The sequence below is a fragment of the Falco punctatus genome (genome assembly GCF_963210335.1).
Source record: "Falco punctatus genome assembly, chromosome: 3".
In the NCBI taxonomy this organism is placed as follows: Eukaryota; Metazoa; Chordata; class Aves; order Falconiformes; family Falconidae; genus Falco; species Falco punctatus.
Genome location: NC_137582.1, coordinates 56,033,012 through 56,048,726, shown reverse-complemented (window position 1 = coordinate 56,048,726; position 15,715 = coordinate 56,033,012). Strand labels below are relative to the sequence as shown.

The 15,715-nt window shown below is 38.7% G+C and overlaps 1 protein-coding gene across 2 annotated transcripts in view; it reads left to right on the top strand.

The window, feature by feature from the left end:
* Positions 1-12,468, top strand: part of LAMA3 (laminin subunit alpha 3) — a 119,958-nt gene extending 107,490 nt beyond the window's left edge. For both annotated transcript variants that reach the window (XM_080380576.1, XM_080380575.1), the window contains 14 exons: positions 38-162; positions 516-636; positions 1,828-1,968; positions 2,758-2,888; positions 3,788-3,919; positions 5,545-5,689; positions 5,969-6,135; positions 7,245-7,434; positions 7,738-7,878; positions 8,683-8,842; positions 8,964-9,091; positions 10,587-10,680; positions 11,024-11,143; positions 11,325-12,468. In XM_080380576.1, the coding sequence (XP_080236702.1) occupies positions 38-162; positions 516-636; positions 1,828-1,968; positions 2,758-2,888; positions 3,788-3,919; positions 5,545-5,689; positions 5,969-6,135; positions 7,245-7,434; positions 7,738-7,878; positions 8,683-8,842; positions 8,964-9,091; positions 10,587-10,680; positions 11,024-11,143; positions 11,325-11,470 (1,941 nt within the window). In that variant the 3' untranslated portion in view covers positions 11,471-12,468. The remainder of the gene's footprint in view (positions 1-37; positions 163-515; positions 637-1,827; positions 1,969-2,757; positions 2,889-3,787; positions 3,920-5,544; positions 5,690-5,968; positions 6,136-7,244; positions 7,435-7,737; positions 7,879-8,682; positions 8,843-8,963; positions 9,092-10,586; positions 10,681-11,023; positions 11,144-11,324) is intronic.
* The last annotated feature ends 3,247 nt before the right edge of the window (positions 12,469-15,715 follow it).

The window sequence follows — 15,715 nt, the reverse complement described above, 5'->3', positions numbered from 1 at the left end:
GCTCAGTGAAGTAATTCTTATTATTCACCTGTTTCAGATTCATTTGGTGCTTGCCCGAAGTAAGAATACTGTTCACGTTAGTCCTGATATTAAAGCCAACGTAAAAGTCTTCCTTTTCACTAAGTACTACTTAGGTGGAATTCCACCTTCTCTACGGGAACGGTAAGTAACTATAAAAAGACTTTTTATACACAGGGTTTGTATGGAAACTCCATCTAAACTCTTTCCTTGGGCACTTTTTTTCACACTTTGTTCTGGGTGTCTTATGTAATATGAAAATAACCAGCATATAATGCATGATCATAATCTGTGATTTTTGGCTAACGGTGGGACCTTTGTTGGAGTGTATCCTGAAGACTGGGTTTGATCAGCCTGAAGTATGTGTGTGCAAGAAAGATTGCTTTTGTTCTGTTTTTCTATTTCTTATATTGTCAGCATTTACAGGCTATTGTAATAGTGTGTGCTTTGAAATACCAGGCTACTAAACTCTTTTTCCTTCTACTCTCTGAAACCAGCTTTAATATATCCACACTTCCATTCCGGGGCTGCATGAAGAATGTGAAAAACCCTAACACTGCATCTGTTATTTTTGACGAGACTGTTGGTGTCAGCAAGAAATGTTCAGATGACTGGAAGGTAACTAACAAAACCCCTTAAAAACTTCTGCTGGATTTCACGGAGTCTGGTCTGTCTATAAATCCTGGACCATTATGTTTTACTTAGATCAAAAATTATATTTGGTTTACATGTGACGGTAATAAAAGAAGCTGGGCTTGATATAAATATATGGAAGAAAGGAGACTCCACCCCTATTGTGATAGCTTGCTCCAGCACATAGTCCACCTTCTTAATCAATACTGTGTACAATTAAGAATTCATATTTACCATGTAAACTTGTTGGCTTCCAGTTGCTGTTATTGATTAGGCTGGAATACTAAGTTACTTAATACTATTCGGGATCTTTCCTCTCTCCAAGGTGCTTATGCTTCCTAATTAAATGACCTCTCAACCTTTTTTCTTGAAAGAGCTAAAAGACACTACTACCACTGAAGTCTCTCATTCTAAGGCTATTGCTCCACTCATCTGATTGTTTTATAATTATTTTCTGTGCATTCTTGAGTTTTGCCACATTCTTTTTAAAATGGGACAAGGTGACATTTCAGTGTTGGCTTAACCAATGCTGCATGCAGAGATGAAAATTATCCTGCTTCTACTTACTGCTACTTACATGGTGCATGATTCCATTTCCCTTTTTCCTATGGCACTGCACTGAATGCTTGTGCTCGCTTGCTTTCGCTTTGTGGTATCTAAACCTTTCACAGATCAATTTCTTTGCAGGTCATTTCCCTCCACAAAGGATCTGACCTTCATTCTTCATCTGTATCTGTATAACTTCTCATGTATTAAAATGTGTTTTGTTCAAAAGGGCTCAGGTGTATTCTGTCCTATGACTTACACTGTTTCAGTTATGTAGCTCATCTGCACAGCTCTGTACTTATGAGCCATTCCTCCAGCTGCTTACTTTTACGTCCCCAAATGTGAAAAGTTTCAAAGCCATCATGCCAATGTGAAGAGTAGCTAGAGATGAACAGCTGATTGTACTCGGCAAGCCTCACCTCCCTTCGGAGTTTCTCAGATCATAATTAATGCTGGTGAAGCCAATTCAGTCAATCTGTTCTGTACTGAAATAATTGTACTTGCAGTTTGCCTTGTGCTTGGTTTTGGCTGGAGACAGTCACAATTATGTTGAGTAGGGCAGTTGCCCCATGTTGCCATTTCTTCTGATTAAAAGGAGAATCATTGAAAGCATTATTATCTCTTTTTCAGCTCGTTAGATCTGCAGCTTTCTCCAAGAAGGGAACACTGAGTCTGAGTGCGGCAGGTTTCCCATTTCCCAAGGATTTCCAAGTTGGCTTTGGCTTTCAGACCATGGCATCGACTGGAACACTCTTAAATTACAATCTATGGGTATGAAACATGTTCCACTTAGAATATGTGATTGCTTTGATTTCTGAATCAGTCATGCCTGTTTGTGACTCTGTCAGTTTGGCATCAGTTTGTGTCCTAAGTCTCAGGTAGATTCCTGTCTTTTAAGCCAAGAAATAGCTATTAGAATCATCTTTTGAGCATGGCATCTTGCACATCATAAGCCAGAGAAACGCATCCTGGCAATTTCTTCACTCAACCAAGAAGCAGTTTGATAAGTAACTGAACTTTGAACTTGAGCCTTCTGCAGAGTAGCACATGCACACTTAACACCACCATCCCAGTAAGATAACTGTTGCCTAATACATTTGGCCGAAAATTTTCCCAGCAAATACTGGCATTCTGCCCACACAGAAATGTTACCACCCATGATGAAATATGCAGAGGAAACTGGTTGATTTTGGTTATGTTCCCTCAGAAAGCAGGGAAGTTCAAGCAGAATCCCATTCTTGCTGGCTGGAGGAGTTAAGAAATGAGCACACACCAGGCATTTGAGAAGTGGAGAACTGAATCCTCTGCATTTTGTAAAAATAACTTAAGTATTTAAAAAAACAGTTTAGTATTCGGAGTGCAGAGGTATTTTAAAACCGGAACTGGGCTAATCATTCAGAATTTGGTTTAATATCTGGTACTAAATGACTGAGAAATGCAGTTTTAGTGTAAGAAAATTTCTTTGCCAGAAGAGACCACTAAGAACTGTATTAATGGCAATATCAAGGTGAACTAAAGGCATTTGCAATTACCTGATCGTTTTGTGGGATTCTTTTATAGCCTAATATTCTTACCATCTTTCTGAGACCTGGCTCTGTAGTTGCAAAGATGATAGAGAAGGAAATCGAACTGAAAAAGAAATACGAAGATGGGTCAATGCATTATGTGACAGTAATAAAAACAGACGACACGTGAGTCCAGTTCTTTATCTGATTGTTTTATGTTTTGGTTGGAGAAAGAAGATTAAAATTTTTTGTGACTTGTTCTTTTGGTACACTGCTAAAAATGGCCTCTGGTAGCAAAGGATACTGAAATAACGAATCAAATGGAGATTTTTTGGTCTATGAATGTCTATGTCAGTCCATGTGATGTTTCAGCTGTACACCTGCATGTCTTTTATAGATTTTTATAGACACTATGCATGTTTTTTATAGATAGTGTGAGTTTTGACTGTTGCTCAAAGCTGGAGCTTTGGAGCTCTTCCCCTTCCCATAGTTTTTACATATGATACTGTAACATAGGTGGTTAAAGGCCCAGGGAAGAAGGTAATATTGTGTCTCCTTTTTCAATAATGATCTGTTATGCAGATATTGGAAAAGACAATATACTGAAAAATTTTGAAATCATATTGATTTCTTTGGAACACATAAAATGACATAAATGTTAGTTGAAGTGGAAAGCTTTGAATGATTGGCTGTAACTTCGGGTTATATATAACTTAATATTATCTGTACTAGTTGTTGCTAACATGTTAAGTGCACCGTTTTGACACAAAGGATGAAATCCTGTCCTGTATTTGTCAGTGAGAGTTTTTTCATGAATTTCACTTGGATCAGGATTTCACTGTAGGATTGAAGTACTAGTTTCAACTCTGGCTCAGTATCTACTGCTGAAAAGCAGAGCAGTTTCCTGGCAGTCAAAAGAGTACATACTAAAAAAATCCCAGAAGTAAGCTAATGAAACTGTAGCATAATTACAATGTAACAAGAAAACACATCTGTCAAATGCTTCTCTCTTTTTGTGTATATTTCATTTAGGTTCATAACTATTTCTTTAGATCTCATGCTTATTTTTATTCATGTTGTTTCAGAGTACATCTACTGGTTGATGATGAGTCGGTAACAGCATCAGTTGAACCTCTCAGAGCACAGGCATTAAATGAACCTATAAAATTTGGTGGAGATAATTTTGAAGGCTGCATTTCAAACATCTTTATAAAAAGGTATTTGGCCTACAAAAATTTCTGTTGCATGCATTTTGTCCTGTTTTCTTTCTTTAATCATATTAAAATAACTTTTTGCTAAATTGATTTTCTTCTACATGTGCAAAGCTTTCAAGAACGTGTAACTTTGCTGCCCCCAAATATTCTTTCATTGAGGTAGACTATACATGGTATCAAGTTGTAATTAAATCTGCTGTTCAGATGTAATGGGATTTTAGTCTGAATCATACCTGTTTAGTAGTCTTTTAATCAAAGAATGAACTCAACATAGTGAATTGGAAGTGTCCCAACAAGGCATCCAAAAAGATCTGCTAGGTTGTATCTTCATAGCTGCACAGGGAGTCAGACAATGAAATGAGGAAAGCTTACTGATAGAACCAAAACGGGTAAACAAATGAGAGCATATGTATAGAAACCATGTGCCTGATTTATGTTGTCTGGGTTTTTTTTCACGTTTATCTGGTTATTAGAGACATCTTACAGGCAAAATTTACAAGCAAAATCAGGCATAAATATGTTCTTTAAAGGAAAGCATTCCTCAAGTCACAAGTGGTGTCCTAGTGGGGCTTTGTTTTAGCTAAGTTTTGACAAATATTTATACATGTGTAGAGTTTACAAAAAATTGTGTATTTTGATTATGATAGACTCACAGTATGGTTTGGGTTGGAAGGGACCTTTAAAGATCATCTAGTCCAAACCCCCTGCCATGGGTAGGGACATCTTCCACTACATCAGGTTGCTCAAATTATATCTTCATTTAAAGCACTGCAAGACAATTAAGTAACCAGTATATTAACTTTCCCATAAAAAAAAAATTGGAAAATTGCTTTTAGTACAAAAATAGATGGAGAATTAATATTGTGGCTAGTGTGATTGAGTGAATGGAGAACTGGAACAGAACTGAAGAAGTTCAGGTTCTGCTACCACTCTTCTCATAGAAAACCAGGGGCAAGGAGCTTCATTGCTTTTTCTACTTGTAAAGTGTTCTGTAATTTACTGATTAGCAGTGCTGCATACAACTTATGAAATTATAGTATTACTTAATATTATTCTTTATACACACAGGATGTTGGTTTTGACAGTCTTTCTGATAATGTGGTTATAATACTAAAGCTACATATTAAGTTGTGATGGGCTTTGCCCCTTGACAAATCTCATTAAAACATCTTATTTAAGGAGAAGGTGATTCACTGAGTTAGCAGGACTTGATGTTGCCATTTTTCCTGATCTGCCACTGGTTATGCATAATTAACCAGCAAAGTTTTGTAGTCTGATCCAGAAATCTTACTCAGGCAAGGCTGCTGACATTTTTTGCCCTTTTTTTTCAATGGAATATTGGTTTATTTTGAATAGATAGCTTTTAGCAAAAGATACTTTGTTTAGAAGAAATGCAAATAAAACATCAGAGTTTTTCCATAGCCAAAAAGAAATGGGCAGAACCAGGACAAATACGAACTTTTTACAGTATTGAACATATATTTTTCATCAAAAAATAAAAATCGATACTTTAATGTCAGGTCACTGGGAAATCTATTTTGTACAGAACATAGTTTTACAATATGTTGTTGATTAGGCTAAAGAAAAGGAATGCTGTGTCACAGCACTTACTGCTTTCATCACTCTAGGTCAGGACAGCTCCCTGAGGTTCAAAATCTCGTTAATTATACTGCAAAGACTGGTGTATCCCTTGGAGCGTGCCGCAAATACAAGAGCCTGGAACCAATGCTGCTGAAGGAATTTAAAAATCCTCTCAGGCTTAAGGTGCTCAAGGTATGCTTATTTTTACTGTCATCTTCACTCCATATTGTCTGCACAGCCATGGTTTATAGAACTGAGATTCAGATGTTATTATTTTCCTTCCATCTCACATCTGAAGCAAGTTCTTCCTGTGTTGAAGTTGCATGCTAAACCCATACCTGTCCAGAATGACAACAACTTCTCTGCCATTTAGAGAAGTCTGTTGACTGCCTCAGGTGGGGACTCTTAAATGTGTAGATTGAAATGTTTTTCATGTGCATGCATAGTAAATGTTTTGGTTCTGTCTTACAGGTACAGAATGAAAAGTACCTTGAGTATTTGAAAACCACTAATGTGCAAAACCAGCAAAAACACAACTTACCAACCCAGCTAAATGCCAGCAGTGAAGCGTATCTCCTTGGAAACATCCCCAACAGTTTCATATCCTATATGTTTTCTCCACCGTCATCTACAGACAGGTAATACAAATGTTATATGTTCTCCTAATACTTGAATTGTCAAAACTGCTGGAATCTTTGGGTACTAAAGAGTTAGGATTTTCATCTTGCTTATAGGGTGTTGTGACCCAACAGACTTCCCACCTCCTACTCAGAGTGGGGAATCCACTTCATCACTTACGGGCCTGGGTGGTACAAGCAATCACTAGGATTCACAGTGTGATTAATATGATTACTTTAATGAACACCATAAATCAATGCCCATGAGCAAACTGCTATCCCTTGATAATATTATAATAAACAACACACAGGAAAGTAAATAAATAGCTACAGAGTTGATCAAAACATTATAGTGAGCTACAAGCGAAAGAAAGTAAATAGACACAATGACCTGCTCAGAGGGAAAGCGCAGTGTGACAATGATAGGGAATTTCAGGCCAGCTAAGAGGGAGCTCCATAGAGCGCTCTCTGAGTTGTGAGATTTTATACCCTTGCAGTCACGTAGGCTTCTTGTAGAGACAACTTCGATAAGCAAGCCTTTTTTATCAGCTTAGACACAACACAAAGGTGTTACAACACTGGCTGTGTGTTCCCCCTTAGCTGATAGATAGTTTTATCTTTTGGGTTTTGTTCCCATTGAGATGCAGGGTGTGAGCAAGGCATTGTTATCACATATGCACAGTAGGGATCAAGGGACTCAGAAAGGGAGAAACTTACCCGGCCTATGCCCTGTCCTGCTCCTCTATGGCTTCAATGGCAGTTTCCCTTCTTCAGCACACTTCTTTGTTGTTTTTTCCAAACAGCAGCCTGAACCTCACATGGAGCATAACAGAACAGTGCTTCTAAAGGTTCAGGCATATTTTTTTCTCTGCTAGCATTTACCCAAACTGAGTAGATTGACTTGGATATGGTGGAAAATTACAGTGCATATTGATGTCAAGTTCTAAGCCTGAATACGTCAACTTTCGTTCACATTCAGAAATGCAGGAGTTGTAGAACCCTGTGATTCCACCCAAAAGCTATTCTGTGTTTCACAAATCAAGCTTCACTGGCATTTTTCTGGAGTACAGAAAGAATACAAGAATTAACAAAATAGACCTGTATTTGAATATGCTTACTTTCCTCTACAGGTTACTTTTTTCTGTAGATGTACGGACTCGATCATCAAGAGGATTAATAGTTTACATGGAGGAAAGATCTGAGGGCTCTTATATGGCTCTCCACATTTCTAAAGGACGTTTTGTCTTTTCACTTGGCTCTGGAGGAAAACGAATCAAAATCAAAACCAGTATTAAATACAACGATGGGCAATGGCACACTGTAAGTAATATGGCATGGGACCATGATGAAACCACAACTAGCATTCAGCCGGCACAGCCTATTGAATTTTTAAGGCATTAGAAATCTGATTTTGGTCATCTGAAGTTAATGCCGATGCCTGAAATTTCATGTGGTTGACAGGCCTCTGTTATGACGCAGCTTATAGAGACTGATGGTCCCAGCATGTTATTTTCAGTTTAAATATTTCAGCAAAATATGGTGTTTAAGTTAAAGTAAAAAAGTCTCTAGTGGCTTTCATTGGCTTTGGGGTTTTTCATTCTGTTATGTTTGTACCCTGCAAAGGTGGTCTTCAGCGTAGATGGGAAGGATGTCCGCCTTGTTGTTGACGGTCTAAGGGCCCAGCACGGAAGATTAGCAACAAATTCTGCCATCAACATTAAGCCACCAATCTACGTGGGAGGGCTGCCATCACTGAAAAGACAGGTAAGTAACTGACAGATACACACACACACTCCTCGTGCTGCACTAATTACATGTGAAAGTGTTAATATGCAGGATCTCCATGCTGAGAAGGTTTGGGGGATATTTCCAAGCACCAAGTGAGCACCATCTGTGACTGGTGTTTGCAGTTGTTCAGATCTTTTCCTCACTTGTTCATACAGATCTCAGCTGGATCCATATTTTCAGTGTGTGTTGCTGAGACACTGATGACAACTATGTACTCTTTTCATTTCTATTCTTTAAAAAATAGAAAAGACCGAAGTCACATTTGTAATTCCACTAATACCCTTTTCCCACAGAATATTCACCTCAGTGGACTAAGTGATAATCTGTAAAGAAGCAAAGGAATCCTTCTCATTAAGGAATTATGAATGTAGAAGTGGATTTCAATCTGAAATATGTCTGGTTCATATTACTTTAAAAATTGGACACTTAATCATGCAGGGCATTTTATAAACCCAAATGTAAATAAACAGCCTTTTAGGAAGGGAAGGACATACTTGAGGTTTCACAAATCCTGTTGTGTTGTTGTTTTGACACATCATTGGGAAGTATCTGTTCTGCAAGCAGGAGTTATGTTAACTCAAAATCAACTGTTACTTTCATGTCTTAAATTCTTTTTAAAAAAATTTTGGCATACCTTTTCACTGCATCAGATACGGGGTTTAGGTGCCTTTAGTGCCAGCTGGCTTTCTACAGTCCAACAGTAAAAAAGAACTAATGGGTATTCTTGCTAAAAAAATTGCCGTCATGCTTCAGCATTCATGTTTTGAAATATGCTTTCAGAATATACCAATGAACAGTTTCAAGGGTTGCCTGAGGAATTTGAAAATGAATGGAAAAGTCATGAATTCACTTCAGCAAAAATATGGTGCACTTCCATGTATGGATGTTCCCATGAATACAGGGATTTACTTCTTTAATGAAGGGGGCTATATCACCATTGGTAAGCTGTGTAGAGATTATGGTATATGGAATTATGAAATATGTGCATGTATAAAGAATTATTTTTTTTTATATGGTTTTCCAGTTACCTCCTCCTATGGTCATTGTTTAATTCTCCACAGGTAATTTGCTGACAGGCCTGGATTTTAGGATTGTATTTACCATTCAGCCAAGGAGTCCAACAGGTGTACTCCTCCATGCTGGAAGCAAGCAAGACAGCTACTTGACTATTTACATGGAAGGAGAAAAGGTAAGTACAATCTGTGTTTCCATTTCAGCTGTATTGACCTCACGCAGCAGGGGGAATTCTGATCTTAAACTCTGGACTTATATATGTTACAACATTTGCCTGTAGGTATAACGTTAAACAACTTCCTCAGAGTTGTTTAAAATGGTCACATGGAAAATTGAGCATTTAACCTGTCTCTGTGCCTCCATTAGCAGCTTCCATTGTTTGCACACTACTTTGCACATGCTTTTTTCACAGTGGTCAGCAGTAGGGCACAGTCTCAATTTTCTCAGGCTTCTGAGCCTTTGCAAAAACCCGCTGGAGTTTTGGCCAAAGACTACAGAACTCTGTGGCTTATTCCCACTCCCATGTCGGTCATCATGTGGCTGTACTGATGCTGCTCCATAACCATGTCTGTTATACAACTTGAACAGTCTTGTCTTAGCACCTTCTCTAGTTGATGGGTGTGTCATAGTGGCGATTATTATCGCTGTTGCTTTTTCATAATGTAACAGCTTCAGAATGAGAGTCTTGGACTACAAAACTATTGTGGTTGCTGCTGAAGAGACAAATAGAAAGATACCAGTGCTCCACAGAACCTGCTATCTCACAAAAAGGTTTGAACTCACATGAGTCTGTCTAGCTTCAGAAAGCTCAGCTTTGACCTTCTCTTCCCAGATTAGGGAACTTGGTGTTATTATTTATCTTGTTGTCATCAGTTAATTTCCCCCAGGTCACTAATTCCCATTAGCACATGGAAGCAGGGGCAGCACCAGCTGGGGACTCCTTAAGGGCAAGACTGACCACTTTTTTCAGCAGTAACTGAGATTAATGCTGTCTGTCAGTGTGGACAGGATGAACCAGGAAGCAATAAAAGGCCAATGGCACACTGTCAATCAGGCTGATGGGAAGCAGACTCAGTATATCAGTTACCTAACCATTACCAAGTTTGTCATAACCATCACACCAAACAAGAGTTTGAGCGGAAGATGTTGAAGAAAAAAAAATTCACTTACAAGGAATGAGAAGCAAGATGTGAGAAAGCACAAGTAGATGCTTGTTCAAAATGTCATCATAAATAGTCAGGCTGCAGGCTTCATGAGTGAATTATGAGTAGTCCAAAAGTGTGAAAGGCCAGAGATTTGTGTATTACAGAGATTCTCTGAGGAGATGCCAAGCATGTAGATGACTACTTTGGGAAAGGAAGGTGTAGTAGGAAAGACCTTCTCTGAGAGATTATGTTGAAAGAATTAACCTAATTTTTTAAGATTGAGAGGGAAAAACAAAGGTATGTTTTTATGCTTGTAAAATTCATCACATATCCTCTGCTTGGATTCTATTAGGGAAATTTACTTTCCTCTTGGAGAGGATAATTTCTGAAATACATATACAATGACTGTGACTCTTAAAACCAGGTGAACCCCAGCCATTACAAGTTCAGTAAATGACTTAAAGTTCTGTATTTTTCTGTTGCTCTTTGCTTGGCCATGGTAACTTACAAGATAACCTTTTTTAGGTCATTGCTGCTGGAAATAGTGGTGCTGGAGAATTCCAGACATCAGTCACACTTAAGCAACCTCTGTCTGATGGACAGTGGCATACTATTGCAGGTACGTTGTACATACCAGTTCTTCTGAAACTTTGAAAGAATGGTGGGCACAGAGCACTGCAGCTCCAGATTTTCATTAATCATTTCACTTCTGTTTATTCTCAGAATACTTTTTAGAACAATAGAAGTGTCTTGTGTTAATCCAAGGCTTTACATAAGACAGCTTTTCTGGGCTGTATTTGGCCCCAGAGTACCTAGATATGTTGATCCGACTTCAAAATAAAATAAAATCTGTTTTTCCTAAGAGTTAAATTTCAAGGCAGATGCTATCTAAAAATATTGCCATGTCTAGCTGATTCTTTAATGGGGTGAGAAAGAGTACTCATTTACCTGCTGCTTTGCAGTCTCTCGAAAGGAGAACATGGTGCAGCTAGAGGTGGGCACACAGAGTAACTATACCAGTGGACTTCCACCCTCTCCTCCTAGACGTCTGCATCAGCCACTCTACTTTGGCAAAATTCCAGGTAATATTATCGCTTCTTATTTTTTCGTGTACCTACTGGGTTTTTTTCCTTCCCAAAACAAAGGTCCTTTTCATGCACATAGTCCTATACTGTTCCTCCTCTTTCAAAAGCCTTGCAATAATTAATGCTTTTTAAAACCATTCTTCTTTTATTAACTTGATCTTTACCTTGTTTTTTGTAGCAAATTTGGACGCACTGTGGCTTCCAGTTAAAGACTCATTTTTTGGCTGTCTTCGGAATATTAACATCAATGACAAACATGTGTCCACCAGGAGAATTTCAGAAGTTCATGGTGTAGTGAGTTTGCATGGGTGCCCAGCAAAGTAACTTTGCTGTTCCAGTAGTTTACACATATCAGGCTGGGTCTGCTGAAGTACTGTGTGAATTTGTGCAACATGGATTCCCTTTTTGCTGATCACTGTGTCACTATAATCAGACTGGTTATTCAGAACAGCTGGTGAGCAAATGCATCCTCTGGATGTGGACTGTGCCAAAGCAAATTAAAAGTATTTGCTTTGATAAACTCCCTTTTAAATGTTATTGATTTCCAAGGTAATCCATTGTGCCTTTTGAAATATATGCAGAAAATATTGTATATACCCTACTGGGCCAAATTCTGCTCTCACCTACAACAGCATAGACTTGAGTAACTCCAGGGTCTTAATTTTGGAAATTTGCTTTAATGCTGGTCATCTTGAGAGCAAATTTGATCCACTAATATAAATAATTTTATAAAAATATAAATCTCTGTGGATTGATGTTTATACAGAAATGTACATTAATGTTAAAAGTAATAATAATAATATAAATGGAGTTTGAAGCACTTTAAGGAATGAAACTCTGGAAGTTTGTTACAATGCTAGGAATTCTGGGGCCAAATAAATGCAGTACACTCTTAAAACCTCTCATTTTCTTGTTTGGTTATTTTAACCTGGTGTTTCTTTTATGTGCTTTTTACAGGCTGCTAAATCCTGCTTGCTTTATGCAGATATTTCTGTAGCTTTAAGAAGATGATTTGCCTGAATAAGCAGGAGTCCGTGATCTCTGCTTATTAGAATCTTGTTGTGGTTGGTTGACCTTGGCTGGATGCCAACCCACTCAGCCACTCTATCACTCCCTTCAGCAGAGCAGGGGGGAGAAAAGAAGATGGAAAAAAAATTGTGGATGAAGATAAAGGCAGTTTAATGAAGTAGTAGCAAAAGTCGCACGTGTGGAAGCGAAGGAAAACAAAAGATGTTACTCTCTACTTCCAATCAGCAGGCGATGTTTGGCTACTTCCCGGGAAGCAGGGCTTCAGTATGCATAGCGGTTGCTCTGGAAGACAAACATTGCTATCTGAGCAGATGCCATATGATATGGAACATCCCGTTGGTCACTTTGGGATAGCTGTGCCAGTGACGTCCCCTCCTAAGATCTTGCCCACCCCCAGCCTAGTGGTGTGGGGAGATGGAGGAAGGTTGGACAGACAGCCTTGATGCTGTGCGAGCACTGCTCAGCACTAGTCAGAACACCGGTGTGTTATCACCGCCAGTCCAGCTACCCATACAAGCGCAGCGCCGCGAGGGCTGCTGTGGGGCTCAGCCAGACCCGATGCGCTGGTTATATAAAAACCTCAGAAAGAGAGTATTTTTTCTTGTGATCTTCAGAGCCAGAAAGCCTTTTCTGTAGGCTTTGGTTTTTTTTCTGATTAAATGAAGAGAAGTTATATTAGGAACAGCAGTTGCACCTGCTACAGTCACATAGTGTAAATTGCAGGATGAAACCAGCAAAACTGTCACCTTTGACATTCAGATCTTTAATTTGTACCTGATCATGACCCATGGTGGTGGGCAGGGTACCATTTGCTTTATTCTTCTGAATACAGGGCTGAACTGAATAGACTTAACATAGCTGCTTCTACCACTACCATTCAGAAGCTGGGTTTTTTAATATAATAGTTGGGGTTTTTTCCATTTCCCATATGACAACACTCTTTTGCAAAATTAAAACATTTTCTAAGGCAGGTCCTAGGTGGGAGTAGACAGTGATGCGAACAAACCTTCCTTCCCACTTAATGCAATGTTTGCTCCCACCTTCTGCTGCCTTCTTGCTCCAGGTGTAGCAGCATGTCCTCTGTGGGTTTGGAATGAGGTGTAGCTGGATTAATAGAAGAAGCCAGATTAATAGCCCATATGGCTTTGGTAATTAACCCCTTATTCAAATATTGGCAGCTTTGCAGGATGGCAAAAGTGTCAGAAAGGCATTCACACCAAATTTTCTGTTGCTTTTTCTTTATGGCAATTCTGCTACAGACAAATCTATGTCCATGCAGAGGTTTTTCATCTGTAGAGCTCATTTTGGAGGGAATGGGATGCCATGAAAGCATACTGGGGTTGAGGCCTCTGAGGGGGCAGAGGATTGGCACGTAATGGCAGAGCCCTCCCTCTCCAGGTGCTCTGCAGAAAAAGCTTCTCCTGTATGGCTGCCTACCACGTGGGACAGAAACACCCATCAGCCCTGAGGTGATGGAGTGAGGAAATCATCTTTTCAGATAGCAACAACTGAATCTTTTCCATGCGTAAAGCCCCCTGCCTTTGAGGTAGGTTGTCAAATATTCAGGTGACCAAAACTGTAGAAATACTCAACTGATTTACTGGCCCTAGTAGGCACTGAAAATTTCCACATGGAGAGGAAGAACAGTTAAACTTTATCAAGCAATTCTCTAGTAACATTTCATATCTCATGGCCACCAGACTGCTCTCTGAAGATTTTCCCTAGTCACAAAAAAGCCTTTTCCTTCTTCCCTTTCCCCCTCAGAAAAAGCAGACATGGCAAAGATTTTTACATCACAGCCTGGAGCCAGTCCTGGATTTCAATTCCCTTCCATCTGATTTGATTTTATCAGAAGTAGTTTTAATGCTGACAAGAAGAAATGAAAAATGCATAAAGACTTGAGTAAATCTAGTTATAATGATTATAAAGTATTCATTCCAGTACAATCCTATGGCACAACAAAAAAGCAGAAAAGTCTCTCTGGTTTTAGGGATCCTGGTGGTTATTTCCCCCTAGTTTCTGCAGTTGTATTGCTTCCATAGAGTCAGGCTGTCACGCATTGTTGGGACGATCAATGAAAGCAAACTAGAGTTTCAGGTTTTGTACTTTAACATAGATAAATCTATATCAGGCTGATAAACACTTAGTAAAAGGGGTTTTGATCCTGAAGAGCCAGTGGATAATCTTTACATGACAAAATAAGCTGTTTAGATTATTCTGATGAAGAATCTTATTACTGAAGAAATCCACATGGACACTGAACTGTATTTCATGTATTATCTGTTCTGTGCTTAGAATATTCTGAATTTTCTCACATGGGAAACAGCTGCTGGAAAACAAGAGCCTGAATTTTCAAGTGTTACAAGTTATGAATGGTAGACGTAATCTCAATTGTAAAGATTCCATCTCTTCAGGTTCACAAGGAAAGATCTTTGTTATATTTAATAAATAATTCCCCCAATATATTTTTAGCAGACCAGAAGTGACTAAATCTTGTAGTAAGATTAAATGTTATGAGAATAAACAGCGATGTTAGCCTTGGGTAAACACCATGTCATGGGGTCTTTCTGTTGTTACAAGTAGTAGTTCCAAGGGTTTCACCACCCAAACGTTGCCATTTGACAGTAACTTCTATCAATTATTTACCTCTTTTGGCTATAGTATTTCAGGTGGACCCCCAAATCTATCAGATCCTGTGTTAGAATAAAAGTAACTCCCACAGAAGAAACTTGCCTTGTAATTTTTTATTCTCTAGTCATCTTTATGATTTGCTATTCAAGCATTTATGTAATACTAATATTTTCAATGGTAAAAACCTCTCAATTCCACTCATCCTTTCTGAGCCTGCTTTATTACTCATTGCTTGTGTTCAAGGGTACAACGGTATTACAGCGTAGATTTTGCTTCATTCACCTTAAGATTAGAAGCAATAACCAAAGAAATGCACATGTTAATGTCTGCTGGAAAGATTTTGCTATATGGTTTGTACCTCTTGAAATTCAAGCTTCTGAGGAAAGTTTTGAGAAGTTTAATGAAAAAGGATCAAATACAGTGTTCGATACACTGAGAGTGCATGGCTAAAAAACTCGTGCTCTTTAACAGTGTGTTCAGATTGCTGTAACGGCTCGTCAGAGTCCCAAATCAATTACATAAGGAGAGCAGAAGATTTCCTCTCTAGACTAAACCACATTGGTATTGCCAGTGCCAAGTCTGTCTCTTGTCTATATTATAAGTATCAAGGGCAAAGGGTTCTCCTCCAGTTAATTTGGATTAGATTTAATAGGATCATGTTATCTGAGGTGGATGACACCAAGGTCTGTGAGTTCCCATTTATTATAATTACAAAACGCAGCCAGATTAATGGGAGCTGAAAGACAGTTAGGAAGCCTAACACTGAGAACTGCAGGCAAGTAAGTGAAACAGATCACAGGGCACTGTAGAAGGAAATATGCACTGTAGAAAAAAGCAAATATACACACACACACACGAGGAAAACATTCTTCCCTTTAACTGCTTATGAATGCTACTGTAACTTCAGTA